Source organism: Coloeus monedula (assembly GCF_965178545.1).
Source record: "Coloeus monedula genome assembly, chromosome: 3".
In the NCBI taxonomy this organism is placed as follows: Eukaryota; Metazoa; Chordata; class Aves; order Passeriformes; family Corvidae; genus Coloeus; species Coloeus monedula.
The window spans coordinates 58,115,897-58,132,326 of record NC_138783.1 but is presented as its reverse complement, the minus strand read 5'-3'; the positions used below and the strand labels follow the sequence as shown (position 1 = coordinate 58,132,326).

The following is a 16,430-nucleotide window of genomic DNA, read 5'->3' as shown; positions in this document are numbered from 1 at the left end:
GCTCACAGGGTCTTTTCTATCTAAAAATAAATACGCAGAAAAAATATCTGCCCATGTACATCTGTGATCCTTACCCTCTGACTATCTGAACATCTGAATATTATGCTTCTTTCAAAATGTGAAATGTTTCATAAGAATTAAATAAAAATGCATGAACAATAATGGCATCTTTTTTTCAGGTATTAAAAAATTAGTATTGATGAACTCAAGTTTCCAATTAAATCTGATGTACTGTACCTGTAAATGTTTTACAATGTTCACAACTTCTCGAGTTGAATAGGGATAGTTAATAATTCCTTGGTCAGCTAAGCTCCTGAGCTCTCCAAATGCAGCTACCAGTTTCTGTAGAATCGGCTCTGGAACATCGGGACCATATTGTTTAAGCATCGACAGCTCTGACTGTGGTTTGGGATTATCAACAGCATGGCAACTAAAAATGTCCCCTACAAAGAAAAAATACCAGCATGAAGTTAAGTAATTTCTAAAGAAGTAGCACCACAACAGCCCCTTTAAGTTTAATACTGCACCTTTAATAGAAAAGGTATGACTCAAAAGAATGCTGAGTACCCAGTTGTTAAAACTGTGAAAAATGTGAAGTACAAGCTATGAAGAACATCAAGGTTTCTGGAAACACAGATATCTCTCCCATCATTTTAAAGAAGCTGGTATCATGAGGGAGAAATTAACTTCAAGAATAAACACATGTCAAATGAATGCAGAAAAAAATAAAGAGAGAAAAGATTTTAAGAAAACATAACGTTGAATGGAACCTATTTGTGAACCCCCTCAAAACACCATAGAATGCAGGGAAATTTTGAAATGCAGGAAGGCCCTAATGCAAACCCAGTTAAGAGGTCTAGAGGAAATACTGAATTTATCTTTTCTCCCTGCCTGTCTTGAAGTATAGTAAGAAATTTGGCAAGACATTCTTTCCATACATTGGCATGATATTCATCCCAATAATACAATCTACAAATTGAGTTTATTCACAGAAAGTCTCTGAACAGTTGTACAAAACTTTGCAGGAGCATGATCGGATCCTGCAGAAAAAGGACTTAAATTAAAAAGCAGAAGAGACCCTAAGCTGGAAAAACAGTATCAACGAAGAACCCCAAGATCTCAACCACATCTCTGCCATGTGTGTCAAAAGCAGTAACACTGATCAGTTTTGTTTAAAGTGTCCATGTAAGGAAGGAAATCAGGGTATCAAAAAGAAATATACTACAGTAAATTCTCTTGGGGAAACATAGCTTGGTGAAATTCAGAGCCAATGAAGTTTCAGACCTGGAATGTCCATTCAGTGGGAACCTCACCTGAAAAACAAAGAACTACTAGGTAATACCGAAGTTGGCTTGCACCTGCTTTTTTGAGTATGTTATTTGTTGCAGAACAAGCATTATGGCCAAAGTTAACAGGTAAAACCACAAAAATTAAGGTTCTTGCACATAAATGGCCAAGCTAACATAGATAATACAGTCAGTGGAATCTGGAGGGTATTCAGTTCACAGCCATTGTGTGACAACACTGCCAAAACCTTGCTAGAGGCTCACTTAGACTAACACTGGACTATATAGGCCAATGGATTCTTCACCACTTGCCCTTATGCAACTTAAATTCCTGGTTTTGCTGTGCGATTAAGCTCTAGGGGATCTTTACTGACACAAAGAATTTCTGGGACCTACCAGGAGCTTTCCAAAGTAAGGCTTCTGTTGTTATGAAAATTGATGATGTGAAATTTGGACAGCCTTACCTGACACTGAGATGAATTCAGTATCTTGACAAATATATGTATTTTACTAAGGCTGTCATAGCTGGCTATATGCATGGAGAGGCAAATAAGGATTAAGAAGCAGGTAGCAGAGTGCTAGCAGTAGAAAATACAGTAGCCTTTACTGCGGAAAGGAAAGAAAAGAGCCATCTATCAAGCTACCATCTCTTATATCAAACAGGACAGCACCTGAGCTGTGCCTTGTTTGATATGGGGAAAAAAATAGTGAGCAGTTGAAAGAGATGTCAGGTGTCAAGCTTATAGTTTATTTGTTTGCTGTATTTGTATACTACATACACTCATTAACCAAGATTTCCCATAACCTTGTGTCTGCAATGTGTGTCCAGATCCCATAAAACAAAATAGTTTTAACTCAGATGATCACATACATAAAGCTTTGCCCTTCAGGGCAAGTTCGGGCACTTTTATTAAGATATGTAAATTTACATGATACTCTTAGTGTCTTACGTGAAACAAAGTATCAATATGCATAAGGGCCCCTTCTCCTCATGAAATCTAATGAATAAAGACAGATATTCTATTCATCAAGTCTATTAAAGATCATAATTTAATATGAATCACTTACCTAATGTGCCAAAAAAGTCATTACCCAAGAAAGGAAATCCAGGCCTATTTGCCAGAACTATCATTCTAAAATCAGGATGAATAACTATTACATTTTCTCTCCCCTCTACATGAGCATGATCTGGAAAAGAAATAAAATGTATTACTTGCATATTTAAGATTTGCAATACTGAACAAATGAACATAATTAGAATAGATGAAGACTTCTAAGAATCAGAAGAAAAATTCTTCTAATTTGATTATGTTTTTCTTAGAATTAGAAGAACAGTTACAAAAAAAAGGCTCAATAGCTTCTTACATGTCGTTCAACTGAGTTTTCTAGGTTTCATTTTAAAGTTCCATAGTTTGTTTCACAAAAATTTAACTGAAGTGTTTAATTGAAAAAACATAAAAATGCATTCACTGTTCTTGGGGTGTGGACTACCTGTCCCCTTAATATTTAATTTCACTAAAACAGTGAAGCCAATGGTGAATAAAATGTGTTTTTATATAGGTCTGACATCATCTAATCTGGGAAGACAGGACTGAAATTCCTCCTGGTTACTACAAAAATTTGTGAGATGCCAGAGATACATCATTTAACACATGTGAAGACCCTGGTTCTCCAAAACTACTCAGATTGGCCCCATTCAGAACCTTGTTCCCTCTCAGCATGGTTCCAGTGGCACATGGTTTTTGGGAATCCTTTAAGTGCCCCTAAAAAATGACAGTAATAATTAGAAATGGCTAGCAAAATGTTTTAGAATAAGTCCACCTAGAATTTATAATGACAAGCAAAACTCTGGTGTGCCATGTGAGTGTTGAATCATTGCTACACTCAAACGTTATTCCCAATATTTTAAAAATGAAACTAATTGCATAAAGTATAGTGTCTAATAGCATCAAGAGAGCATTTCAAACATGGTCTTTTTTCAAAACATAATGAAAAATATCTATTTCCTGAAATAAATTTGATGATGAATTAAATTCCATCAAATTACAGATAATCTCATCCTGCAGCATATATTTAAATAATGAAGTCAGCATATAATCAAGTGAGCATATGCAATACTTGATTAGATAAAACCCGTAACAATTTGAGCCTAGGTATACTCAGATCGTCCTTCTAGACCTGATGATACCCCAACTCTCTAGATGGGCATAACCAAGATCAAAATTTTGTCAACTAGATCTTTATTTCTTATGGTGAATGAGAAGCAGAGGTCAAGTTACACTTTGTTGGGTTTAGGGTTTTTTTTTTTTAATTTTTCAGTAAAATTCACAAGAAAGCTAATTTAAGAAAACATTTGTGGCTATTGCAAAAGTAGTAAAGAAAATTACTGTAATTTCTTTAATTGTTAACTTTTTAGCAACAATTTATCCATGTGGACTGTTTTGCGTCTCTGCTGAGCAATGTAATTGCTGAAAACCAGCAACACGTCACATTTTACTGTAAATGATAAAACGCTTTCATTCTACTTACTGGCAACAATTCGCCTTCCATCTGACAAAACCATTTCCCCACTTTCTACTAAAGTTTTTAAGATACAGGTGACATTTGTTGGTGCTTTGTCTGCCTCATCAATTACCAAAATATGTCCAAACTTCACTGCTTTCACCTAGAAGAGGAAAAAAATCATAACATCACTACCACCCAAAAACCCTACAAGGAGCTGCGTTACTGATTTCTCAGTGAGCAGCAGTGACACTTCGGTGGCACTGAGACAAGAAAGGGACTCAGGACAGGGGTAAGCTGTGACCAAACCACAGTACAAGAAGAGGACGTAGGTGAGACAAGAAAGGTGGGTGTTTCCATTTCTTCTGGATAGGGAGGGAAAGGGGTGTGCTATGGAGGGAAGTGAGTAGCCTGACTGAATGACTTGAACTGCAGACAGAGAAGTGCAAAACCAGTTTGCATCTAGACTGTCAACATGCAGCTGAAAGAACTAAAGAATGCCAGCAATAGCTTTTTGGAGCCCAACTTAGCACGTAGGTGTGAGGTGTTACAAAGGAGAAGGAGGAAAATACCACTCTATCAGTTAGAATGTGTCAGGTTAATACTAAATTACTTTCCATACTCATTTTGTGTGCGGAGTCTCCCAAAATTACCATCTTATTCATATTTGGCACAACAAATGTGACAAATGTGACCAAATAGAAGTTAATCAAATGTTTGTTACCATGCTCGCTCACTATGCCATGAAAAATCAAATCACGAACACTTTAAATTTTACATCAAAAATATTTCCAAATATAAAATCCAAATGCTACTACTGACCAGTGGTGAATCCTCATATATAATAAGACCATCCTTTACAGAAGGCTGTAGGGTAAGGCTTTGTACAGTGGTATCCCTGAAATGTGGAAAAGCAGAGAGTATTAATTAAAAATACACAGGAATTTTAGTTACAATAAAATGGAAAATGAATAAATGAAAAGCTGAATACTCTCTTTTTCTAAAAGGAAAAAAAAATGTTTTTTAGAACACTTGAATAACTGGGAACAACAGTGTGCCACCTTAGTTGTCAAATATGACTATTCCTGTTTCTGCCAGGACTTTCACAGTAGTTCTCCATTTCTCATAAACCCTGTAAAAAAAAATCACTGAGAAGAGAATCAGTATCTTTGGTATGTAGGCACATTATTGATGTTACTATTTCTAGTTAAGTATGCCAAAACTGTCATTTATCTGACAAACAGGAATTGTTACTGTTTTAGCTGTTCTTTTCCACATATAATCAAGCAAAAAACCCACAAACAAACAAACAGACAAATCCAACTACCAATCGTGGAATTCTAAAAATCAATTATTTTTAGTTTGATCTAAGCCCTACTGGCTTGCTACATTTTATATCATGAACAGTGTAAGTTCTTAGATGGGACAGAGGCTTCACAGTCTCTTTTTGAAATTTTGTGATTGACTTGCTCAATTGACTTTTTTTTCAAATTTAAAATAGTGATAATTAGAACCTGTCATGAGAATATTCCTTAATCTTCTCTATTGTTATCTATTTAAACCACCACTGAATGTACAGATAAATAAAAAACAGTTGCAATTCAGAAAGGTGAAGCAACAGACATCACCACAATAGATTCACCTACATAAATGATGTCCATAACCTAGGGAAAGCCCCTCCTGATTGTAAAAAATACTTGCCCAGACCTTTGTCAAGATCTGTTTAACCAACCCCATTTACTTTGGGTTCACAGGGACCAAGGAGCTAGCGAATAATCCAGAGGTGGGTCATTACAGAAGGTCTCCAAGACTTCAACAGTTTCATGGGCAACAGGAAATTCAGTCTTAGGGCAATTAGGCTATACCATCCCTTTCCTTCAGTATTTCAAAATTTGGATTAGTATGTGTCAAAAGAATGATGGGCAGATCACAGGACAAAACCCATCAGGAGAGCCTCATGTAACGCTGCTTGAGATCCACATACTGGTCCATCGGTAAGGTTGGTAACCTCTGCACTGTATGTAACATTTGATGCAACAAAAATCTCTTACCTTTCACAGCCGTGCTGTAACAAAACTGTTTGCTTAAGCCTAGCTGACTCACTCTTCCAAATATCTACTTAATTCTATCTTTAATTTTGCAACACTTGGTAAAAAAACAACAATTCTGATAAGTTCCATGGGTACAGGAAATCAAACAGTACTGTTTGCAGCACACTATTAAGTGGCCAGCTTCATATTACAGTTCTAAACCGAGAGCATAACTTGCACACTTCCTTTATTTAAAACTGCTGTCAGCAGGATTTCTGTCCCTAATAACTAATATTTCCTTATATAGCTTTAAGCCCACAATTGATTTATCTCACAGTTTCCATGTGTGGGGATAAAGCAGAGGGCAGAAAGAAGACTTCTGATGTTTAGCTACTTGATCTGAACTTTAATCCAGGAAGAGAAAGGTTACAAAGCTGGGACCACCTTCACTTCATTTAACCCCATCAAACGTTGCCTGTCACAAGTAGGCAACCCTGCCCCAAATAGTTATATTAACACTGTATTCACTTGCAACATGTAATTTTTTAAAATCACTAAAATAAGCAGTAGCACTAATCTAGTATCTTAGAAATCCTACCATGGACACAAAAACAAAGCTTCTACTGTCATCCTGTTTGTCTAACCAATTTATATGCTGGGCAGACAAATAAATAATGGATCCAAAAAAACCCAATAAACCAGTGATTTTTGTTTCTTGAACACCTGCTATTTAGGGACTAAATTCTCATATTGTATGTATCAGCCTACCTTCCTTATCAGTTAACATTTCTGGTTCAAGCCTATACAGTTGCAGATGCAGAAGAATTTTAAAATGTGTACACCAAATGCTAGAGTATATGAAGGTCACAGTCACAGGTACTAATTAGTCAGAAATAACTCATGGAAAAATGTTCTGAGGAATTAATACAAGGCAAAAAGGGGAAAAATTTGTCAAATTTGAACTGTGATCTCTTTAAAGTAATAGGAAGGTGAGAAAATGAGAGGATCCAAGGAAAGCATAGACCAAGAACAATGTAAAGGAAGATGCATTACAGGATGCCTTACAGATCATAAATCTGCACTAAGGACATAATGCATGAAAAACAATAAACTGAACAGAACATATCAGGAAATTAAGATCTCTAGTGGTGCTATGGATGGTCACAGGTGATGATGCAAGAAAAGACAAAAATGTCAAATGATGTTTTACTGTAACATGAAACAGTTTATTTTACTTTTGCTGAGCTAATGACTTAATCCTCTGGCTCTGCAGAGATTACTTATAACCCCCTAATATGGAATACTAAATTGTGCTAAGTATTCTGTAATAACCAGCAGCCCACACAAATCCTTAGGACAATCTCATTCTTCAGAGAAGAGAGAATTGACAGATTTTTGGGGAAAATAAACATTAAAAGAGTTTACAGTTTGTTTAAATGCTATTACAGAAGTAGCATAATCAGAAAAAATACAGAAGGTATCAAACTAAAATAAAAATTGACATCCTGAATCTGTCTTCTCATTTTTTTCTTGTTTTATCTTTCTTCTACTTTGTTGATATTTGACCTTAATATTTAAGGAAATATATTGGGGGAGTTGCACTGTATTACGAAGTTAAATATAAATCAAATATTAATTCCATTGGCTTGATAACTTAAGTGTACGCAAATCTCCCGTATTTGCTTAGGCTATTACATTCAGACGTATATAAGAATGATTTTATAAGGGTTATTACAGATTAATGCTATTTTCCTTTTAGACTCATATGCTGTACACTTACACATCATTAATTTCTGTTCTTCAGAAACCTAACATGACCCAAACACACTAAAGAATGGCTAAAAATAAATTGTCTCCTTAGGGTTTTTTCTTAAATTTACACTTTGTAATGAATTATGTAAATGTAAAGACACTGAAACATAGAAAGATAAAAATAGACTAAGTCTGAAATATTTTTGAACAACATGGCAAGCAGAATTTCCTAAATGTAAAATATGTCTGTCACTCAAAATTCCCACAGGAAAGGAACTAAAAACTCCAATTCACTTTCACTTAGTAATAATAGCACCTTAATATTAACTAACAGGCTCTAACAAAGACATGAATACCAAAACCTCCTAATTTAATCACATTTAGCACCCAAGATAAAAATAGGTCTGACACAAAGAAGCAAGACTGTAGGATTATAGAAGTGAGTGAGAAAAGCTGTCTGACATACTGTCATCTTACTCAACTGAACCATTGCTCAATTTTGTCTTCGCCTGATTGTAAAATAAAAATAAGAAAAGCTCACTAATGTCTTTCTTAAGATTGTACTTTTATTTTTATCGAGGAAGCCATCTCACAAGTGCTCCATTTAAAAAAAAAAAGGAAGGAAAAAAAAGAAAAAAAAATTCATTACTTAAATACAGCAACTCTGACAGTACCACTCAATTCATAGTAGGACTTCTAAGAATTCTCATGTTTTTTATTAGCTAGTATCACTGTCTTTTATTTATTTTTTGCCACTGCTGCATTATTTATGCTAAAGGCAGCTATTTCTGAGGTCTGCAGACTGACTCAAACATAGTACTGTGACAGTTTCTGTTTCACTGACAGCAATGCCTTCCTTCTGGAGGAGAACTATGAACTGAGTCAGGAGAAATTTCCATCAATTGCCGAGAGTTAGATGTTATCCTCTAGTTTAACAAAAGGTGCTCCAACGCTTTATTTCAAGATTTGAGTCCCCAGGAAGGCTTATGCCCAAATACTGGATACAGTGTCAGGGCCCCAGTTAACATCAAAAACACTCACATTCCCTGGAATTACTCCATCTTGACAAGTGCAGAAGAATACAGTCCTGGCTTCTGCATGTACTTACTCTGAGGCTAAAAGGGTAAGAGATTATCTGTGCAAGGCAACCTTGTGTTTTAGGGGTCCCTGCTCTTGGTAACAAGGTTACATAAACCAAGCTCAGGTTTGGCCTTCTTCTCATTCACCAAATGAAACTTTATGGTAGTTGAAAGGAAAAAGAAGAGACGTAGAATGTATGCTCTAGAAATTGTTCTTCATTTCTGTAAGGCATCTATTATCTAAATACCTATGTACATAGATATATATTCCTCCGCAATTGCATGTCAATCAGACCTGAATATACCCATCTGCTGTGACCTAATTTTAAAGAGTATTTGAAAAATAATTAGTCCAAAGGCCATTTGAAGCTGTTAATTGGTTAGTTAATCCATTGATGGATTATCCTGATGAAGAGCAGGCAATCTCAACACAAAGAATCAATCTGCATGCTTTTGACATTTACAAATTAATTTCTTTAGCCAACCCATCACAGAGCCGTTGCACTGCATGATCTGACTGCTATGTTTAGGAAATTCTGAAATATCTGAAAAGCCATCCAGATGTCTCATTGCTCTGTTAAAAATGACCCAGCAAAGCCTTTCTGACTTATCTGTATGCACTGATAATTAAATCCACTGGGTTTTTTTTCCTCCTAGGCTGTGGCATCTAGTCAGCAGGACACAAGCTTGTTTAAAATGCAAGAAATTATTTGGACTACAAAGGTACTCATTACTCAGAATGACTGCAGGTGGCAGAAAGAAGGCCAAAGGGAATTATGTTTAATTCATGTTATATGCTTAAATCTGAAGTTACACAATTACTTACATGTGATCCATCTGCCAAAACAAGATGCAAAATTCACTCACTCTAATTGGAAAATCCATAAATGGGGAACATGACACCCTGCAGCTTCCCTTATTGTTTGTTAGAATACATTTGATTGAGTAAACAGTGAGAAACTCTTACTTCAGGTTTAGAGGAAAATGAAAAAACAGCATCTTCTACCTGAGCTATTTCTCCATAACAGCCATGCAGCAGGATATTAAAGCTGAATTAAATTCCTACAAAAAAGACAAATGAAGTAGCTTTCTAACACCTAGAATCTGACAATAGCAGAGCAAGTCAGCCACCTTATGAAAAGCTAATGTTGGAAACAGGGACCATAGGCTGGCATGAAATCTTGGAAGCTCTGCATTGCAACTGTACTGACTGAAAATGTATTTAAGAAAACAACTAAAAAACAAGTAAAAAACCATAAAGACACCTATTATATAGTCAATACACTCAGTGCTTTACAACATAAATCTTCATGACAAAAATGTGTCATCACTTCTTTCCAAACATGAGCTACATAAAGAATAAAGCACACACAATAAAGTACAACATTAAAAGAAAATAATCTAAATATTCATGACTCATGAATCATGAGGATAAACTACCTTGACTTCCATTTTGTAGCTGCCAACAAACAAAAACACAACACCCCCCCACCTGTTTGCTATGTTCAACTGAAATAAACCAGTGCAGCTATAGAACACTTCCTTCAATAGCCCACTACAGAGGGCTTTTCTATATTGTTCGTTTTTAAAAACAGACCTGAACAGCTATATCAGCATTTAAATTATTTCAGGTGGTCCTATATTCTTTCAAGAGATGATAATCAAATGCAATTTTGAGAACAAGTACACTATAATTCTAATATCCACCTGTGTCTTTGGCAAAGGAAGCTATTTCTTCTGAAAAAACTTTTAAAATTAGAATTTAAAAAATCTGAAGTCAATAAAGCTGAAAGGGTAGTTTTAAATTATCTCAATAGGGGAAACAGATAATTAGATTTTATACTGATTACATGTGCTGAAAAAGAGGGAAAGAAAATTAAGATCTAAAGATTAATGGACAGTCTGTAGTAAGTATTGCTTGTAGGGACACCATAAGCTCATTTTCCTACCCCAAACTTCCCATTAATTTGATTGTTAAAGATCACAGCAAAATTACGTTTATTTTGAAAAGGATAACATATGCAAACTCAGGTAAGTTTTGGAAAAAAAGATCATCAGATTACTATAATTTATTAGGGAACTGGAAAAGGCACAACACAAAATGTAGTAGATTTTTTAAATGAACCCTGTATCACATTTTCCAATTATCAGTCACTAGAATAAATACAGTAACTCTGACAGGAAGACGTGATATCAAATGAAGATGTGGTAAGCAAATTCTTTGAAATGAAATGTATTGGGACACACAGAACAAGGTAGTGTGGTATCTTGTAAGGGAATAGTAAGATCATCAGATACAAAATAAAATTTCTACAGCAGTTAGTATTCCCTTGACAGTGTCAAACATCACATTTACAACAAAGACAAATTACTTTAGTGTATATGTCAATGCTCAGAAAAATGAGTTATCTCAACTTGTAAGAAAAGATATCACATGGAGAAATAAGACTTAACATGGCTAATTTAGGGGTCATACCTGTTTTATCAAAAGCTAAGGAAGAAAACCTCCTATTTTCTCTATTTTCATGAAAAGGCATCACATGACATTTACAAGCTGTTCTAACTTTTTTGACTTCATAGAGAGCAACCCTCATACACTAAAAAATATTCCCCCTTTTTGTCATATGACTCTATAAGGATTCATATTATCTCTTTTCACAATAAACTAATTTCGTAGAAGATTATTTTCTTGATACACAGAAGGAGAACAATGGGCCAGAACTAATAATTTCACAACTGCAGATTCACTAGGGTTTTGAGCAGCAGAAAATCTACTCAGAGCCATCAATAAATTATTGATGAAGATTACACTGCAGTCTACTCATCAAAAGCTTCTATTTCTGTAAGTGATGGTGATGTTCTTATGCAGATCTACATACTGAAAATAATGCATTAGACTTGAAGTTGACTAGCTTTACTTATCATGACTTCAGTGGTCACATCTGTAGCAGCTCAGGGGAGGGATCCAGTTCTCCCACTAGCTAAGAGTAACCAAGTTCCACAGAAAAGGATCAGTACTCTTTATTCCTGGACATTTTCAATTGTATAGAGGAATGCCTGTGATAGACAGTCTGCAGAGGAGATTGCGGGCTCCAAATTTTGTGTCTCCTACAGCTAATCTGTGGCCAACACAGCATGAAGCTGGAAACATATCTGAGAAACTTCTGCTTAACAACCACTCATTATTTACATGCATATCATAACAATAAATAAATGATCTAGAAGTTATCAAATTTAATCTCATTACACACTGTTTTCTGAAAACAATGCTGAGTCTGAAGCTGTTTCCTAATTTCCACAACTTTAACTACCGTTCCTACTGACACATTTGAGCATCAGCTAAGGACAGTGCAAATGGTCTCCCGACATGCAACAACCACTGCTGGATTATATAATTTTATGAAGATAAGATAAACTCATTTTAACTTTTTTCTTTTTGGAAGACACATTACTATGACATCCCTAGAACAAAAGCTAGCTGGGGTCATCCAGCTGCTACCTTGCAGAAATTGTTGCTAAAACACGGAATCAGAGTGGTTGAGGTTGGAAGGCACCTCTAGAGGTCATCTAGTCCAACTCACCTGCTAAAGCAGGGTCACCTAGAGTCAAAGTACTCAAGACAGTGTCCAGTGTCCAGATTTTGAATATCTCAAAAAATCAAGGAGTGCAATGTATACCAAAAGAAAAGGTTTTGATACAGAAAAATGAATGTCATGCCTTCCCGAACCTAGCAAACGTGTTTCTTAGAACACAGATGCTCTTTCTGCAATTGATTTTTTGTAAAGGGACTATCAAGACAGAGAGGATTTTGTTTGCTATCAGAGCAATTAGGAGCACAACTCATGCTGGTAGATGATATTTTCAGAGATGTCATGTTACCAGTAGCTCTTTTTAGCTATGTGACTTAAAGCAAATCCAACACCAGCAGAACAGAGGTGGCAGCCTTCACAGGTCTTGAGGTGACACTGTGTGTTCTCCCCAGTATTTTTCCAGTTGTTTTTAGTTGCCTAAATTAGAATATCAGAATAAATTACACATAATATTTTTTCATTTTTTTATGCTTTTGATTTAAGTGTAGCAGTGTATTTTGATGAATGCTGAGATAACAACGTATGACTTCAAAAACTTGATGTATATATATTAATCCATATGCCTACACATTTAGAACCTTATTTATACCACCAGAAACTACCATAAAAATTGTGCCATTAAAGTTTACATCTTCTTAGTCAGAACCTAGGCTTAAGGAAACTTTCTAACAGAAGTCTCTTCACAATCAAAATACACCACAGAACCCCCACAAAACCAAAAAAACCCTGAACAAAACCAAAAATTCCTTCCAAAATCCCCAAATTGGAACAACAGATCAAGCTTGCACTGAAAACAAAAGGATAAATGCTGTAGTTCTGTAATATAGTCAAGACAAAAACAGTAACTGCAAGGAGAAGAAATAATTCTAATTGAAATATAAAAAACAGCCTTAAAAAACTTAATTTCAAATAGATGCAAACTTAAATGTTTAAATGACAAATAAAGAACATCTTACTCCAGCATAACCATTCTTTGTGTGCAATTAGTTACTAATTTGACGATAAGAGAAGTAAAATTTATCTTTTCTTTCTTTGATCGTATCAAAGAAGACAACAATTTAAAGTCCATGATACTCTCTTCTGACATTTTTATGTAGGAGAGCTGGGAGCTTACAGTTTTATACTTATCTATTACTCTCATCAGTGCTAAGAAGAATTTTACAGTCTTAACAGGGCGTATGCTCTTGCCTGAGTCTTCTCTAAAGTTTTACTTTTTTTTTCTCCTTTCTGTGGAATCTTCTTAGTTTTAGAGACTTTGTAATTCAAAGCAAGATATTGTTATGAGGAATAAAAAAAGCAAGATCTAATAAAACATAAACATATAGTAATGAATGATAAATCAAGATATCCTCTTGAGGGGAAGCAGAGGGGCAGGCACTGAACTCTTCCTTGTGGTACCCAGTGGCAGGACCCAAGGAAATGGCCTGAAGCTCTGTCAGGGGAGGTTTAGATGGGCTATCAGGAAAAGGTTCTTCATCCAGAAGGTGTTTGGGCACTGGAATAGGCTCCCCAGGGAAGTGGTCACAGTGTGACTGAACTCAAAAAGAATTTCAACAAAGCTCTTGGGCACATGGTGTGACTCCTGGGGATAGTCCTGTGCAGGGCTGGGAGTTGGACTTTGATGATCTTTGTGGTTCTCTTCCAACGCAGGATATTCTATGATTCTATGATTATCAGTTTCCACGAAAATTATTTCCCTGACTTAATGAAATACCAATTTAGTCTACCCAATTTAACTTTTCGTTTTTTCTTTCCACATCATCGTTGGAGAGATAGTAAAAGTAGTAACAGAAAGATTCATAAAATAATGAGTTCACTAATTTAGGAGCAACACAAATACTTGACTCTGTTACATTAACTCGGAGAACATCAAATTTTCTTACAGACAGTTTCTTAGTTACTGGCTGTAAAAACAGCACATGTTTAATTTCTATAAAGAACTCTTAGAATTTCTTTAATATTAGACAAGGTAAAGCTGTTGTTTATTCTGTAACATGTAGACAGTGTCCTGGGTGAACAAAATGGAGACAACCATACCAGGAGGGTAAACAAAATTTAGGTTTTCTCCACTGAAACTTACTCTTGTAGGAAAGGAGTGACAGGGAAAACCTGGCAGATGAAAGTTCTTCCTTAACACAGAAAAGCAGCAAACTTCTTCATAAGTGCAGTCCTAGGAAGAGGCTGTGCTGAGCCTATGCCATACTACCTGTTTCCATAACCCCACAATTAATGCAATGAGAAAACTGGTCAACTCCTGATCAGCTCCTAATATTAGGAAGTACACAAGAGGAACCAGCCAGTATTTTGAATAATTTCTAAGCACACATTTTTCTTAATTTCTGTCATAATTGAATCTAATTGCAGCTTCCTTCTATTAAGATATTCTGCTTTATGGTACCAAAATGATTTATAAGACTTACAAACTTCAGGAATATAAAACTTTCCAATAAGGTGCTGATGGTATGGATGAGGCATGGATGAGGTATGAAAGGTTAAGAGAAAGGATTTATAACCTCCATAAGCAATCAAAACCTTTAGGTCAGGCTGACCCTTCCCATGTGAATCAGTTGCAGAGCAAGTAAATATGGATGTCAGAAAGAAAGTTTAAGGAAAAACACACTCCATTTTCTGTCTTTTATCTCCTCTCATCATCTTGAAGTACAAGACATAAAATACAAGATTTTAAAATTACTCCTGGTAAAAGTTTATTGCCACTAAGGTAAATACTCCCTGCTTGAATGTCATTGAACACAGGTAGAGTTAGAGCAGCAGAACTCCTTACACTCTTTCATCAATACAGTAAAAAAATCTCCAAACCAACAAAAAACCTCACCCTAACCAATTTGTCAAGATCTGTAATTCAGGTATACAAGCACCATTAAAAGCAGTATATTTAGAAATATTTTCCTTGGCATGCTTAAAGGTATTTATGGTAGCTAGCTAGGAAATCTGAAGAAACACACAGGGCTATCAAAGATGTAGTGCACATTCTAGAATATTTTCTAATAAAGTACATCTAAGCCATAAGCTAGTGACTGAATTTCCCCTACAAAGTATGTAAAAGCTTACTAGAGAACTGTTTGGGTTTTTTGTAAACGTGGTCTTACTTTGTTTTGCAATCCAGAAGAGTGCACTAACAATACTGTAATCCTTGTTTAAACACCCTGTAAAGTTTAACCAAAATATTATATAGACTGAGTTCTTCACACAGTATTTCAAAATGCTACCCAGGAAATAGAAATTTCTGATTTTTCTATATTTGCGAATTATTTTTGCAAAACTGCATAGCATTGCTCATCATTTTCTGCTTCATTTTCTACTTCTGCCTATCTCTAAACCCCTTAGTACCTTACAGAGACTATGGAACATTGTACTGGCAAGACAATAAATGCACACTTTTTTCCTAGTGATGTATCAACTAGCATGCTGTAATTCGTACATTCTACAGCCCCATGAACACCCCAAACATGGTGCTTATACAACTGAACTATATGAATTCATATTAAAGCACTGTTCTGCTTCATCACATCTCACTGGAGAACACACAGAAAGACAGAAGTACTGTAGTACTTTGTGACATAATTGAGATTGCAAAAATGACAGTGTGTTTTATCCAGACAGAGTGGGTGGCTGCTGCAAGCACGAAAGTTAACACAAAGCTGAAAGTAGGAGGTCACAAAAGCAGTATTTCACATAGACGTGATGGAAGTATAGAAGAGGCAGAATAAAGGAAAACAGCAGTGGAAAAGTAATGAGATAGAGCCATCCAGGTATCAAGAATACAAATACAAGACATTTGAAGACAAAAAGCTGGGTGAGAAAGTGAGAGAGAAAGTGTTACAGACACCATGTTGTTAATGGGCAAAATACCAAAGATCAACATTTTTATTAGCACTATTTACAAAACAGTGACTATGGAAAGGGACATGGTGATGAAGCTAGGAAATTGAAGACAAAGAGATAAAGATTAGGAATGAAGCTGAAATGGGATTCAGTTCAACTGAAAATGAGTCTTCTAGACATATTTATTCCTTATTTCAGTTTATTGGCTTCAAGTTCATGTCATAAAAAGTAGGCAGATAATTTCCTATTATTTCAGCATTTGAATTGTCTTCAGTTGGTTTATTGTCTTGAAGTCTGTTTTTTAGCTTGTGATGTAATTTTCTAATCTAAACTTTTATGGGTGAGAAA

General features: G+C 35.5%; 1 protein-coding gene across 1 annotated transcript in view; it reads right to left on the bottom strand.

Moving 5' to 3' along the window:
- The window catches only part of VWA8 (von Willebrand factor A domain containing 8), a 181,253-nt gene that overhangs the window by 78,791 nt on the left and 86,032 nt on the right, over positions 1 to 16,430 (bottom strand). The window contains exons 22-25 of the mRNA XM_082278807.1: positions 4,611 to 4,686; positions 3,816 to 3,951; positions 2,355 to 2,474; positions 238 to 443 (exon numbers count right to left, since the gene is read on the bottom strand). Coding sequence (XP_082134933.1) covers positions 238 to 443; positions 2,355 to 2,474; positions 3,816 to 3,951; positions 4,611 to 4,686 — 538 coding nt within the window. The remainder of the gene's footprint in view (positions 1 to 237; positions 444 to 2,354; positions 2,475 to 3,815; positions 3,952 to 4,610; positions 4,687 to 16,430) is intronic.